This window comes from Carettochelys insculpta, chromosome 5 (genome assembly GCF_033958435.1).
Source record: "Carettochelys insculpta isolate YL-2023 chromosome 5, ASM3395843v1, whole genome shotgun sequence".
Taxonomy (NCBI): Eukaryota; Metazoa; Chordata; order Testudines; family Carettochelyidae; genus Carettochelys; species Carettochelys insculpta.
In genome coordinates, this window is record NC_134141.1 from 28,310,686 (window position 1) to 28,327,243 (window position 16,558).

Genomic DNA, 16,558 nt, shown 5'->3' on the forward strand with positions numbered 1-16,558 from the left:
GCGAAATTATGTAATTTTTAGGTTAAAATATTGTGTTTAACAGGCTCATTTTTATGTACCTCTACAAAAGATTGCAGTTTTCACCTTACCCTGCTCCATAGCCAAAAAATAGCATCAGTCCCTTCAGTGAGAAGAGTAAACTAGCAAACTGGACTCTCTCCAAATGATGACAACTGGAAATATTCTGAGTGTGTTAAATTATTTTTCTGAAGATTAGTTGGATTAGTTAGAAGTGAAATTACCTGATAATTTGAAATTTTCTAATGGTTGCCAGTCTTCAGGATAAGAATTACTAATGCAACCTTCCAATTAAATGAATTTTCCCTTAATAATAAGGCAGAATAAATCATTCTGTTAATGGATTATGTTGGATATTAGCCACCATTTTTGGCTTTTTTTCCCAAATGCTTTAGTTGAATCAGTCTGTTTCAACAAATTTAACATTCACAATGGAAGAATTCTCCTTGAATTCAGTAGTGTCCTCAGACAGTTGCTCATATGCAGCCCTGGCCAGTAAGGTCTAAAAAACATTACCATCAGATGGTGGTTTTGTGACTTGCCGTATGTGAAATTACTTTAGTGGGTTCTGTCCAGTTCTGAGTAGATATGTCTGCATCACAAAAACTCACACAGCTGGAAATGACTGGCAAACCTGGCAGAGACAGTGCAAGATCTGAATTAGCAAGAAGACTCAATTGTTTCTGGTGCCATCGATCTTACATACTTACATAGCACCCATCATGGCAGTACCTGAGCACCTCAGAATCTTTAAGGCATTTATCTAAACACTCCTGAGAAGCGAAGTACTTCTATCTCCATTTTGCTGATGATGAACTAAGCTTCAGAGAAGCTAAATGACTTGCTCAGGATCACACAGGAAGTTCGTGGCAAAGCTGGGAGCTGAACCTGGCTCACCTCAATCCCAGGTTAGTATCCTAACAACTAGGACTTATGCCTGTGCACTTTTCACAGATTCATAGAAACCATAGAAATGTAGGGCTGAAAATGACCTCAAGAGGTCATCTAGTTCAGTATTTCTGAGCCCTTTTGATGCCAGGGACTATCTTACTGTGTTCCTAAACTGTGTCATGGAAATCTCAGGGACCAGCGCCACTCCACAGACTGGTTGTTAAGAAACTCTGTTCTAGTCCACCCAGGATTAAGGTTTTCCCTGAGAGCTGTGTGTCTAATCTGTTCTTTAAAACATCTGGTGAAGGGGATTTCAAAACTTCCCTAGGTAACCAGTTTCAGTGTTTAAGGACCTTTATAGTTAGGAAACATTTTCCTAATATTTAACCTAAATCTGATGGAGCGGGTCTTTGCTCACGAAAGCTTATGCTCCAAAATATCTGTTAGTCTATAAGATGCCACAAGACTTCTTGTTGTTCTCTAAATCTTCCTTGTTACAGCCTAAATCAATTACTTTTATCCCAGCCTTGCCTGAGATGGAGAACACTTGAACTGCTTCCCTTTCGTAACAAGTTTTTAAATATTTGAAAATTCGTTATGTCCTGTCCAGTTCCCACTTCTCTTCTTTGGACTAAACTAGCCCAATTCTATCAACATTTCCTCATAAGTACTATTTTCTAAACCTCATATTTTTGTTACTATCCTATGGACTCCCTTCAATATGTCCATTTTTTTCATGAACATAAACAAAAAAGTAATGACATATTTACAAGATCTTATTTGTTTTTGTTTGTGTGACACTAAACAGCTCCATATTCATACCCTACACTAGTTTATACGCATAGGGACACTGAACCTCAGCTGGTAAGCAATTGAATCAATTTACACGATATTATTGTATTATGAAAGTGTAGCAAGAGGTTTTTTCTGTACGCTTAGGACAAAATGGTGACTCGTATTATTGTGACACATGTGGATTATATATGAGGAAATATGGATACTTAATTACATTATACTTGAAAATCTAAGGTCAAATGGGGATAAACAGCTTCCTCCCGGATAGGAGACAAGACAGATACCTGCTCTTCTCCAGTGTCATTCAGCAGGGTGTGAGGCTGAAAGATGATTGCCAGCATAGGTGCTGGAAATAGGAGTGCTGCTGCACTCACTGTCTTGAAATGGTTTCCATCATATACAGGGTTTACAGTTGTTAATACTATCTCTCAGTTCTTCTGCTATAAAAATAGTTCCAACACTTCTGGTACCAGGTCATGCCAAGGACCCCAGGCCTCAATGGACGCTGACAAATGCATAGCTGGAAACCATTCTGGCTTACCTATGTATTAGTATTTTAAAATAGACACTAGCATTATAAGAACACATTAAGTGTTTCGACCAGTGGTCAGCAACCCCTGGCATGAGTGGCACGTGAGCCAATTGTCATTGGCACGTGGCATAAGCTCAGCCTTGCCCCTCTTCCCCTTATGCACTGTTTACATTTAGTAAATCATCCAAAATTTATACTGGGAAAGTTTGTAAATTACAATGTGTAATGTAAGCAAATAACAAGAATAGTAGTAATTTGCCACCTCACATTCTGCACCTACAGTTAATCATGAGACGATGCAGCTTGATAGCAGCAACTACTACGTTCCTATACTTACCAAATGATTTAAACAAAATTGGAAAAACCAAGCCAGAACTCATATATTTACAAATATATATTAGAGGAGGCCTTCCCATATCTGTACCAGGCATGGTATCATATTAGTACATGAGACAGAATTGCCCTTTTTTTCTATTACAGTGCCAACATATCATGTGAGAAAGTGAATAGTGTTTCTTCAGACTTCTCATTTTTAAACTTACTGGGATAAAACCCCATTAGAAAGTTTTATGGCTATTTTCCTTTCTCTTCCTCATACTTTTCTGATGCAAATGACGGAGCAACATATTTCACCATAATTGGAAAATGTCTTTACTCAGTGAAGCATTCCATAGATAAGAAACAGTTACACCAGGAGCAGAGGTAAAGGAAAAGCTCCACCCACTCAAAGACAGGGGATACTGTGCATGTCTAGTATACACAATAACTTTGCCTGAGTCTGGAATGCTCCTCTCTGCCTCTGGTGCCTCCACTGAAGACAATTGAAGGCAGGAGTGCCATTGTTAATAGAGTGCAGTGTATGGAACAGCTACTACTACTTGGTCACCAGAGGTGTTCTACAGCCAAAACTTGTGTAATCACTTTTATGTCACTAGGCTGGGTCTGACTCTTGGGTTATAGCTACACTGCAGTGAGACATGAATGACTGGCCCATCTTTTAATTATAGTGTATATTTAGTGCTTGGTCTGGAATTCCCACCCTGGTATCCTCCCATCTCACAAGAGCATGGAGTCCAGGCTCCTGCCCCTTTGCCCAGCCCCAGGAGCTGGAGTCAGCTGGCAAGGGCCAGCATGTGCCCAATGGCTGTGCAAACATACCCTGAGACACAGCAAGCCAGCTTTAGGGAAATGTTCTCTGTTTTCCCCTAGCCCAGCTCCACAAAATGGCCTATGAGACATCCCCCTATTTTTCTTCCCAGGACAGCCAATGTACATGCAAAGCCCAGGGGTGGCATGGGCTTCTGAGTTCAGGAAGGAGGTGGAGGAAGTGGCAAGATTGGCGAGTGGAGGAGACCATGGGGCCAGGAGGCCCCAAAGACAACTTCTCACTGGGCAGCCCCAACTTCCCCTGCCAGTCTGTATAACTGACAGCTGGGCAGGGGGAGACAAAGAGGGGCTCTACCGACCCATAGGAAGCCACGCGAGCTGCATGACCCTGGGCAGGTGCCCAAGTTACCCCATCTGCTCCCCTGGGGAGAATGAGGCCGGTCCTCTTTTGCCAGAAGAGTCCTAGTCTGTGTCAGCACCCTCGGCCCCCCACCCCCAGGCCCCGCGCGGGCAGAAGAGACCCCGAGCCTCCCCCCGCCCGCCAGAGGGCGGACGGGGCAGAAGAGACTCCGCGGCCACCATCCCCGCACGTCAGAGGGCGCGCGGTGGGCGCGGGGCGGACGGGGCAGAAGAGACTCCGCGGCCACCATCCCCGCACATCAGAGGGCGCGCGATGGGCGCGCGGCGGACGAGACAGGCACACGCGGATGTGCCTCGGACGCGGCCAGGTGCGTCTCTCCCCTGCCTCCACCCCACACCCCTCCTCCCGCGCATGGGAGCCGCAGAGCGCAGCGGCCGCCGCCAGAGGCGCCGAGCCGCCAGCCCAGACACTCGCGCAGCTCAGCGCGCCGACGGCAGCATCCGAGCTCACCTCAGCCTCCGCCGCCGCCGCGATGGCGGGCGGCAACTGCCAGCGCTTCCTGCGGAACAACTGGCTGCTGATCAGCACCGTCGTCGCCGTGGTGCTGGGTGAGTGGGGCCGGGCGCGGCCGAGGGAGCTGCGGCCCGGGGGGTGCGGAGCGTGCAGCTTCCAGCCACGCGGGGAGGCAGGGGGTGAGTTCCGCGGCCCAGCGGGGACCCCGGCCCCACTCCGCCATCTCTGCTGCCTCATCCTAACCCCGGCTCCCCCTTGTGGGCTTCCCAGGGGCGGGGGTGACTCATCCAGGCGGCCTCGGGGGCTCCCAGTCCTGTGGGTGCCCCCCTCCCCCGCAGTACCTTCCTTTGGGGCTTTCTGCCGCACGTCTCCGTGGGAACCGCTGCGAAATAATCAGCCCCACACTTTAACCGGGCGCGGCACGTCCGGGCGGGGGTGAACAATCCGATTACCGTCTTCTATGCCCAGTGCTGGCATGCCGGTCATGGTCGAGATCATTTCTATAGCGCTGCTGCCCGGGAGCCCTATCCTGCGCCCAAACCTTGCTCAGACCCAGGGAGCTTTGCGTACGCTAGGGCTGGAAGAAGATCAAGGCCCTAAAAGAACACCCCGAATGTCAGGCACAGACACATGGCTGCTTTAATTCTCTCCGCTGGCGTGCAGCAGGGACACCTTCTCTCCCCCACCCTCTTCTCCAAGATGGAGAGTTCTTTCACTGTAACTATTCAGGCTCACGTGGGAAAGCTCTCTTTCAGCTTCAGCTCGCTTCCCTGTAAAATAAATAAAATCAAGCCCCTCAGTGGGGATTTGCTAAATAATTCATTCGTCATGTCATTTACTTGAAAGCTTGTGAGGTAGATTGTTAGAAGTGTAAATGACTTATATAGCCAATCCGCTTCTTATAAAATATTAAGACCTTTTAATGTCAGAATCTTAATAATTTGAGACAAATTGGTGATAGACCACATAAACATATTTTCTTTTCCAAAATAGTGGCTTTGTTATTGGCCAAACTGTTTTTTGGCGTAAAAGACATGAGATAATCATTCTGCTATGAAAATAAATCTGCTGCATGAATTTTACTGTTCTGCTTTTGCAAAACTTCTATTTTCAACAAGTTAAATAAACTACTTCCTGTTATAGCCATAGGAGGAAATAGGGAGAAAGCAGTACTATAGACAGCCCTAAATTTTGATACTATATTTATCTGTCCCTTTTAGGTCTTGTCTGCCACAAACTTTGAATAATAATAATATAAATAGGCCTCTTATTTTTTTCCAGTCTTACATGAAAAAGCCATAAATATACATGCTCTATCACTAGAGATTTTAAAATATCATGTGAAGATAATGCTAATTAGGGGTATCAGACTGGAAGACCCTGAAAAATTGAAGTCATTTGATTGTACACACCACACGTGCAGTACAGGCTCTATTACTGCAAGATGCTTCCACACGTAGACTTGTTAGGGTGCCCTAATTCTGAACAAGAGAGACTTCTATAAAGAGAGGAGTTCATTCTCCATGGTGCATTCAATTTCTGGACAATAGGCTGAGGCTATCAACAAAGATGCAAATGGTGGTGTTTCATGTATTTGGACATCTGCCTATCCAGGTCACAGATCACTGACCTTTTGGTGATCTCTGATGCTTAGTTTGTGCCTGCTTCCTGCAGCTGAGAAATTCGGCTTTTTGTTACCAACCCCATGTGCCATTTAGTTCCCTGTCAAGTGGTTTTAAACGGTGTGAAAAAGCCTATTGCCAAGAATACAAGACTCTGTATTTTGGTGTAATAACATGTACTAGATTTTCTTATAAATATTACTAATTTAATAAAAAAAAGACAAGGAGGGGGAGGTGTAGTATCTGCTTTAAAGCTAAACAGAGCATTTCTTCACAATTTAATAGGAATGTTACATATTTAATCGATTAAGGGTTTGCAGCAATAGAATACAGCCATGTGGTGAGAAGGCCATACATGCTGAGTTAATGGTAGGCCACCCATCTGTGAAATGGAGCAAATGACAATGGAAAAAATAGGCCTATGCATTTGGGCCACGGAGCCCTATCAAAGGAAAGGATCATTCTGCTATGAATGCTCTCTTCACCTGGAGTAAAAGTCACTGCATGGCATGATGGCAGGGAAGAATAGTTACCCTGAGGGAAAAATGGCATCAATTTCTGCAAATGAGAGAATGTGACCAGAGTGGCGGGTTTGTTGTTCAGGTTTTAAAGATATTTTTTGCATGAAATATAATATGTCCAAGTCATATCTCCAACCCATTTTTTTCTGGATAGTATAACTTTTTAGAGGAGGTCAGTATCCTTTACCATTTTCCTCCTGCACAGATATTTTGTTTCCATTGTTTTGTTATTTACATTTTCTACCCTATGTTCTTTGCAGTTGATTATTTCAGATTAATTACTTAACATTAGGGAACAAAGTTGCCTGATACAGCAGGCTGCATATCTGCTATATTTTAATTTTTCTTGGTGCTGATACAAGTTATCATATACTACATCATTGAAACCCTTATCACAACAATTTAATTTCATGCAATATATCAAATCTCCGTAAATTTCAAATTGTAAGCCTGCTGGTTTTCTGCATACTAGAGTACACAATTTAGTTAGGAAATAACTTCTTTCTTTAAAGATGGGTAGTTAGAAGTAGGATTATAACATCCCATGAGGAGGAGAATGTTATTCAAAAATCATTTTGCTGATAGAAACATACCTGGATTTTATAGAAAACTATATATATGGTAATAGATGTGCGTGAAAACTACTGCAAATTACTCAGAAGAATGTTTAATTCATAAATTATCTGGTGGAATGCTCAGATGCTCAAAGATTTTATTGTTGTTTGATACAGTTTTTGCCAATCACCAATAAGGAAATTGAGTAATACTATCACTTATCTCTGGTGATTAAAAACAAATACAAGAAGTTTCAAAGCTTCTGGTGGGGTTTTCTGGTCCTCACTTATAATAAGGGAAACATTTAATTATCTTCCTGAGCTTTTCATTTTTAAGACCCCATCTTAGGTACTTTTGATTTTCATTTTTTACAATCTGAAAAGAGATTTATGATCTGTGGTTTAAGAGTTATGCAGAAAGCATTTGGCAGTCTCATACCCGTGCACACATCCATCTACATTAACTGAAGTGTAAGAATAGGGAATTTTTTAAAAAGGATTTTTGTTCAGAACTGTTTTTTCTTAGTGGCCACCACATTCAACTTTTCTTACAGTCACCACATGTGAAGAAAGGTGATGATCAAAGGCCAAAACACATGGCTGGGGTTAAAGAGCTGGGAATGGGGTGTGTTAGGGCTGAGGGAAACAGGAGCTGTCCATGGTACGCAGGGAGACACAGCAGTGGGGAAAAAAACAAAATAGATCAGGGAGGGGAGGAAGAGCTGACGAAGCAGAGGAAGAGAAGGCAGCCTAATAAGAGGGAACAGAAATAGTAGAGAGATGGGAAGATGGCAGTTGAGTCAGTCACCATGGAAACAGAGAAGAATGCAGAGAGAAAACATGCTTTTCCGCCAAGTACTTGTTAGCCAGAAACATGGAATCCTGCTAGAGTTAAAGCAAAACTAAATTGTGACTTGCTGGTTCAGGTAGCCCAAAAGATGTCTCCATGTGAGAGACAGTAGAAGAATAAGCTCATTGGAGGCCTGATCCAGAAACACTGGAGATAATAGGAATTTGGTCACTGACTTCAATGAACATGGTCCAGTCACAAGCTAGGCTTGATGCTAGTAGAAATAAATTAAAGTGTGTTAAAAGCAGGGAAATCATGTTGAAAAGGTGTGGGAGGAAAAAAAGAGTTTGCCTAAATTTTTGAGGAGAAACACATCCTTTCTTCAAAGTAAAAATACTACCATGACTGCCTTCCATTGAATATGTTGAGTTATGAAAACAATGTAAAAATCCCATTGCCAAAAGTACAAGACTCTGTCTCTTGGTGTAATTATATCTGCTAGATTTTCTTACAAAAGCTGCTAGTTTAATAGAGACACAAGTTGAGTGAGGTGTGTAGTATCTTTTATTGGAACAGCTTCTGTTGGTGAGAGAGACAAGCTTTAAAGCTAAACAGAACACTTCAAAATTTAGTCAGAATATTACATATTTAATCATTGAAGGTCTTGCTGTAGTTATATACATCCATGGCTAATGAGTTGAGCAAGCCCAGAAGGACATAGATACTGAATTAGTAGCAGGACACTTATGTAGGAAAAGTAGTAACCAACAATGAAGATATAGCCTTATGCATTTTGATCACAGAGCCCGATCAAGGGAAGGAATCTTTCTGCCATGAATGCTTCCCACACCTGGTCTAACCCTCACTGCATAGCCTAATGGTAAGGGTGGAGCCACAGTCAAGTAAAAGTCATCTGTTTTCTTCATTTAAAAAGGATTTGAAAGCTCTGTGGGGGTTTTTCAGATGGTGTCATGCAGCTGTCCTAGTCACTGCTCTCTTGATAGACGAGGACTACCCCATAATAGGAAAAATGCTTTCCTCCCCATCCCCACTCACTCTCTAGCGTTTTATTTTTAAAAGACAGGTGAGACTTGTCTGTTTGTCAGCCTCTGTTTAGCAAGACTTTGCCCCGCTTTTTCCTCCTCCTTTCCAGATAGCAAGTGGAACTGTTAATGTGGAATATCCTCATACATTTGGCCCCTATAAAGTTGTGGTGTTGTCTGAAAACTGTGAAAAATGGCACAGGAAGATCTGTGGAATTTTCAAAAGTACTAAGCATTGGTCTAACTCCATTCCTCTTGAAATCAGTGACAAAACTCCCAGGAACTTTGGTGGGAGCAGAATTAGGCTGGTGCTAAGTGTTCCTGAAAATATCGTCCATATTGTCTCACAACAGCAGGCAAGTCACATTTTCTCTGATCACAGTTTAAAGAGTAAATAAACCAATCAGTCAATAAATCTTGCAAGGTCATTCTTGGATATATCTACACTGCTCTCACCACAAAAATATATTCTTGACTTGACTCACAGAACCTGTCACAGCCTTGACTCACTGCAACAACACCTCCTGGTGGTCATCCCAGGAATTAGCTCTGTGGACCTCCCAATGTACCCTTGACTGGTGATGTCTCATCATCATCACTTCTGTTCTGTTCCCTGTCCGGACCCACATCAGTTCTGATCCACAGATTCTGCCTTGGGGCACAGCTCTCTCTCTGAGCCCCTGCATTTTTACTCTCCCCTCTCCGAGGGGGAGCAGTAACCCACTGTCCTGTCACTTTCCTCAGGGCCCACTGCAGTCAGTCTATTGTCTGATTCCAGAGGCAAACTACAGTCTATCTTGGCCACCTTCATCACTGGCAAGAGGCAAGGAGGGGAGTAGGGCCAAGCCCATTCACTATGGGCCTCAGCCCAGGGACCCTTTAATGACAGCTTCTCACTGCCCCCAATACCAGTCTACCACCACCTTCTTCCCTTGGTTACCTCAGCACCTTTAGCTCCCCCAGATTCTCTCCTCCCAGGCTCTCAAGCCTGCCAGATGTAACAAGACCATTCCTGTTGCTAGCTGTGCAGCCTTGTAGGAAAACAGATTCCCTCCCCCAGCCCCTGTCCTTTTATCAGGGTCAGCTGTGCCCTAAGTAGATGCAGTCCCACCTGTAACTGCCTACCAATCAGCAAAATTAGCTGCTTCTGCCACTCAGCCTCCCTAGACTGATTTTTAACCCTTGTAGAGCCAGTGTGCGGCAGACACCGGTCACAAAATCAAATTGAAATAGCAGTGAAGGAACAGCAACTCAGCTTTCAACTCAGATCAGCTGCTTGAGTTAAAGCCTATAGGGGAGCCTGCAGTTGAAGTCAAGTCTTTAACCTGAGTTAAAAGCACTGAAGGCATGGAAACACCATTATTTTAACCCAAGTTAAGAACAAATTATTTTTGCAATGTAGACATACTTCTGGACACATACATTTCCACTGTTAATAAAAATTCTACAGTCCAAAATCTGACCCCTGAACAACCACATTGTCTTCTTTGGAGTTGCAAATGAATAAGAATTTGTGCCCTCCGGTGGAAACTTAATTGTCAAATCTCTGGATGATGCACAAGTACAGAAAGATTCCATCAGGCTCTCTCTAACCATGTTGTCTCTGCAGGTTAACAAAAATAAAAATATCAATTTATTTTTACCATTCAAGTGAGCAGAGGTCCTGAACATGACCAGGAAGCAAATGAGTGGAGTAATAAAATGACTTTTTTACAGTTACATTTCACAGCATACTAGCACTAGCACTTTACAATTCTCCTGTGTCTGTGTTAGAACAACTGGAGAAATAGTGAGCATTCTTGGGGAGCCCACTGATGTGGTTCCTATGAGAGCAACTGCCACGAGGCAAGAGACAGTAGCAGAACATCTACTATGGCATCTGTCATTTGATAGCCACCTGATCTTTCCCCTTGAGATGGAAGACATCCTTCATGTCTGCAGATCACAGGGAGCACATAGAACTCCTTTGGGCCAGCAGCTTCAGATGTAAATTTGGCCTGAAATATCTGAAATAATTGTAATTTGTTTAGGCTTGGTTTGATAAACTTTTCTGCTTCAGAGAGATGTATGTAAAACAAAACACTGTTCTGAAAAAAATATTAAGGTCTCGATACAGTAGACCCCCAGTTACATGAGGGTTGCATTCTTTGGCAACCTCGCATAACTCAAATTTCATGCAAGTCGGGAGGAGCTGGGAACCAGGTGGCAGCCTGGCTCTCGGCTCTTCTGGGCTTGTGGGATCCAGGAAACTGACCAGTGCTAGACCAGTGGTGGGGAGCCCGGGAGAAGCCATGCCACTGTGGCTGTCTGCCCACCTGGCTTCCCCCCAGATGTGGGAGGCTGGTGGGCAGAGAGCTTTGCCACCGTGCTGGTCTGTCTCCCAGCTCTCTCAGATGAGGGGAGCTGGGGGCTGAAGCAGAGAGCTGGCAGAGGAGCTGCGCTCCCAACAGGCCCCAGCCCCTGGGAACTCCAGGATTTCGACTTGTGTTAATGCAAGTTAAGAACGAGTCAAAATTGCGTACATCGGGGGGGGGTGGTTACTGTATTTGCAATTTCTTTTTCCTTGTTATGTTATTTCTGGGTACCCCTTTATCTTGGCTATGCCTCTTTCCTCCTTTTACCTTTTTTGTATACTTGCAAAACACAGCATGAATTGTATAAAAATGAAAAGGATGAATCATCTTTAGGAACATATTTGTGAAAACAAAACTGTTCTTATTTTTATCACTAGGACAAAACAAAAAGATTATGATGAAGCAAATGAATGACCCTCTGATAGGTTTGTGGTAATGGTGGTTTCCCATTAAATATCTGGTATTCACTTCCTTTCTCTAAATACATCTTCTATTAATTTGAATTTTTAATGAATGCAAACCAGACATCCTGAGTCAACTATTAGTCTGGATATTTAATGAGAGGCATCAGGTTTTTCCTGCTGTGACACTAAGGCTATGCCCAGATTGCTGAGAACTGTTGACAACAGATACACAAATTGTGCAACTCATTTGCATATCTCCTGTGGACAGTTCTGCCCAAAGAGGCTTTCCCGACATTTGGCCTGTTCACATGGCGGCAAACGTCAGGAAAATCCCCCTCAGCCAAGACATCCTTTCTTCTTCATGGAATGAGCATGACCATGATGTCGTCATAATGTTCCTGAAGTGGCAGGCTTCTGTCGGAAGACTTCTGGGCTCCCAACAGAAGCCTGCAGTTTAGACAGCCTAAGTGTCACTCACCCAGTAGTAGTACCTTTTTAAACAGGTGTGATCGTTGCCTCCTTTTTCTTCTCCAAAATTCAGTACAACTCAATCCAATTCCTTTGTACATAATAGCAAAGAAAGACAAAATCTATTCTGTAAGTTACAAGACAGTATCTATCTGTATAACAGACCAGCCCTGTTGATGGTTTTGTCGGAAAGCTTCATGCTAGTGATGTGGTTCGACAAGCAATCTCAGACTAGAAATTTATCTACAGAACAAAAGCAAAGATAATTGAAGTTAAACTCAGTTCCTTTGCTACCTATCAGCAAGTTCTAAAACTTTTCTAAAAGCAAGGTTTGTTCATTCATTTGAAAATTAAAATATTCCACCACTTCTCATGTGAATTAGTTTTGTATGTGAAACTTTGGGCCCAGGTCCACATGTGCAGTTCATACTGATGTGGGGTTGAGAATTTGGACATACAGGTTACAAACACAGTACAAAATTTCATAAGAATTTTTCAATTAAGGGATATTTGGAAGGGATGATTTTGAGGTGTCTTTTCTCCAAATGGAGAAAAGCCTCTGAAATGGATGGATCATTCCCACCTTCCCCAAAATAAGACCACCAGTAAAACATTTTCTACCACTAATTTCTTTCTGTTTAAAAGAACCTCTGCAGGACTCCTTGTGCTATTTTTCCATTCCACAAAAATATAAAAAATTCTTTTGTCCATATACCCCAGTAAACACAGATAATACACCAATCGAGGCTAATGACAGGTAATAATTGCAGTGCTAATCTTCCCCTTTCTCAGGAACACTGTGGCATCTGTAGCATTCTTGCATCTGATCCTTGCAGATAACACCTCCCATGATGAGTTACATATATTCTCATGCCTTTTTTTGTGTGTGTGTGTTTCTAAATACTAAAAGGCAGAGCTCTAACACATATGATAACATGGCACACTGAGTCCAATTCATTTTTAAGTTGTTCCTCATTCCAAGTACTGTACACTCCATACTTACTAGTTGTCTTCTTGAGAGAGAGAGTGTAGCACATCATGTCTATTTGCAAAGATTACAAAGTATCCAACCCTAACACTTTCACAATATATTGCAAAACAAACATTCCTCTTATCTCCATACCTTTAGGAATTACAAGCAACCAGATCTTGCTTAATCAGAACTCCATTTCTAGGTCATTTCTTTGATTTCCCAACACTGTTATCTTGATTAGTTGCAAAATAATAGTTTCTTTATATGACACTCTCTTGTGTGTTCAACCTTTCACTCTTTCCAATCTTTTATTTCAACTGTTACAGCCAAAATAAAAGTTAGAAATCATTCAGAATTAAATGAAGTTTTTTGTTTCAATTTTGAGCTTTTACTATTTTCATTGTTTTTCATTACATTAAAGAAAATTTATAAATAAAAATCACTTCCAAAAGAAAAATCAATATAGTTCATCTAGAACTTGTCAGATGAATTTTTTTTTATTTTTGGTTAGAGATTTTTAAAAAAAAAAAAAACACGGACAGTTTTATTAAAAAAAAACCAAACTCATTTAAATTCCCAAAAAGCTTTAGTATGTTTTTCACTGAAAGGAGGTTCAAATATTTTTGCACTGCTCTGTGTAGGAGAGGACTAGTTGATTTGCTGGTCAGTAGTGGGTAAGTGATTGTTGAAGCCATGTGAGTGGAGGAGATTCTCCAATGAAGGGGTGTAAAGTGAGATGGAAAGAAGAGACAGATGGTGAGTAACTCAAAGCTGATAAGTTTGTATCCTTTAGACTGAAAGATGGAGGAAATATGCTTGAGAACACCCAACTTATTGTGTCACCTCTATAGTCCTAGTAAGTAAGAAGAAATTATTACCAAAACAAATTTAAAAAAAATCTCAGCAAACATCATTAGATTTTTAGAACAAAAACAGAGATCTGAAACCCACAGGTCACTAGAGTTGTTATCCTGACCCTGCTACATGGGCTCATTAGGGGAAGCAGGGAGATCTAATTGTTGGGAAATAAGCATGATTTTCAGATTATATTTGAAATTATTTTATCATAAAAGCAAAGTGTTTATTATTTTGTGGTTACAGATATCTTATTTGGCTGTCTGTAGGAATGCATTATTTATGTTCTATTTTCAGGTTGTGTTTGATCTATACAAAGAGCAAATATAGATCTCCAGTGTGACCCATTGACTTCAGTGGAGTTATATTATGAATGAACTTGGCCCTAAATAACTATGCCGTAAAGCAGGCCTGTCAAACTCAAAGCCTACTGAGGGCCACACAAACAAAAACCGATGGCTTTCAGGGTGACCAAAAAAAATGTTCTTCCATTGGAAAGTCATAATGATTTATTATTAAAGATTATGTTTTAGGTATATTTTATAATATCAGGTCTTGTTTGAATTTAATTTTAATTGAAAATTTAATACTTAATGAACTTTATTGTTTTATAATTTTATTAAAAGTTCATAAAATTTGAGAAAAGACACACCTAGCAGTGAGGAGAAAAAAGCAATAGAAAACAATGATGATAAAAGCAAACCAAGGACAAAAGCCAAAACATCTTGAATAAAGAAGGGACAGATGGTTTTGAAGTAGAGATGCAAAGCTGGGTGTCAGGGCACCTGCATTCTATGGCTAGCTTTGTACTCTCTGTGCTGTCAGTTTCATCATCTCCAAAAATGAGGATAACCTACCACACAGGAAAGTAATGAGTTACCAACATGGATGAATGAATGGGCTTTGAGACTTGTGGCTGGAAGGAACAACCGCAAGAGTTAATTTATAGAAGTGGTATCTGTGGGGGATGGAGCTGTACAGACTCAGAGAATAAAGATTAGGGCTGAGATAAACTGATCACTACCAGCTTGCCAGTGGATCATCCCCGGTGTTATGTCATTAAGGGTGTACTTAAGTTGGAACATTTCCATTGTACAGGGTTTGCTTTGTCAATCATTGTGACCAGGTTCGAATGACGCTTTGGCTGATTTTATGCATTCCCCTCTCACCTTTGTTCAGGATGGGTACAACACAGTGAAACCCCTCCCCTGCCCCATATGGAGGTTGGAGATTCCCCTTTCGCCACCCCTTTTCAGTGGGCCATAGAAGACATTGCAATCCATCATTTTTTTTCCTGAATAGAAGAAGCAGGGAGAGAGAAAAGGGGCACTGGGTGGGACTGGGTGACCCCCAGTAAGGGAAGGGGCGATGGAGAGAGAGACCAGGTCAGGATCTCACAGCTCGTGGCTGTTGTCCAAAGTCTGGAAAGGAGATTTCCGTTCATTTCCACTGAGAGAGAAACATTACCCTCCACTCCCCTTCTTAGACCCCTTGCCTCCAGTTTACACTGCCCCCCTCCCCAATTTTTGTGCACTTCCTTCTGAGACACTCTGTGGTTTACACTGCAATCCCCCATTGCACTGTGTGTCTCCCCATTTTCAGACTCTTTGGGTCTTGTGTTACCCACACTGCAGGGCAGCCCCCCTTTGCACCACGCCTGGGCCCTTGGGGCCTGTACTGCTCCCCATTACAGTGCAGCCTTCATTGCATTGCCACCATTGCAGTGCAGCCCCCATTGCACTGCCCCCCCAGACCCCATAAGGCTTGCACCCCCTCATGCTCCCTCCTCGTATTGCTCTGCCTTGTGCTCCTTGGCTGCCCCTTGTTCCGCTTCCCATGGTTCCCTATCTACCGCCCCTCTCCACCTCAGCCCAAGTAGGTTTTATTGCATCACCTTGTAGGCTCTCCCAATATAATTCTGCATCACACTCCTCTACCCCTTGCTGCACCCCCTGCAGCACCCTACTTGCTGCTGCCCCAGGCAGGCGCCACTCTGTGCCTCAGCCCACGTGGGTTCCACCGCCACCCTGCATACCCCCACCTATAAATCTGCCTTGCATGGCTCTGCCCCTTGGTTTGTCCCCCATGGCTCCCTACGTGAAGCTGCACCCGGCAGGTGCCCCTTTCTACCTTGGCCAGTGTGGGTTTCATCATCCCTCTCCTTAGAGTGGTCACACTCCCTTCTCTGGCATGCACAAACAGCAATGGGCAGGACAAGCACCAATCCTGGCTCCTCCGGCTGTCCATGTCCGGTGCATGCTTATTAAAACCCCAGGGAGCCAAGGGTTTTTGATGTCCATGCACTGGACTTGGACAGCCCAAGGAACCAGGCTTGGTGTTTGTCCAACCCCCACTGCTTGTGCACACTAGAGGAGGTGTGTGATCAGGCAGGCCACACTAAGATGCTTTACTAATATCTAGTCACTGGCTGCAAAAACAAAAAATTGGTTGGGCCACATGCAGCCCCATGGCCACAAGTTTGACATGGCTGCTGTAAAAAGTGCTCTTTATGCTACTGAACAATGTGCATACTCAGATTAAAAGAAGCAGTTCCCACAACTTTAGGAAACCTATGTGCATGCACGTTCATTGCTTCACTTTAAACTGACTTCCCAGAAGTATCATTTTATCTTGGTCTTCTAAGTTATAAATTTTAAAGATTTGGAAGCAAAGTGAATATAATATATATAACATAACATAGTGCCTGCCTTTGTCATACGTAAGTTTGTTGGGATAGGGACTATCTTGTTCTGTGTT

At 42.8% G+C, this 16,558-nt stretch overlaps 1 protein-coding gene across 2 annotated transcripts in view; it reads left to right on the top strand.

The window, feature by feature from the left end:
* Window positions 1-4,230: 4,230 nt before the first annotated feature.
* SLC1A1 (solute carrier family 1 member 1) overlaps window positions 4,231-16,558 on the top strand; it is a 59,560-nt gene continuing 47,232 nt past the window's right edge. For both annotated transcript variants that reach the window (XM_074994853.1, XM_074994855.1), the window contains exon 1: window positions 4,231-4,312. In XM_074994853.1, coding sequence (XP_074850954.1) covers window positions 4,237-4,312 — 76 coding nt within the window. In that variant the 5' untranslated portion in view covers window positions 4,231-4,236. The remainder of the gene's footprint in view (window positions 4,313-16,558) is intronic.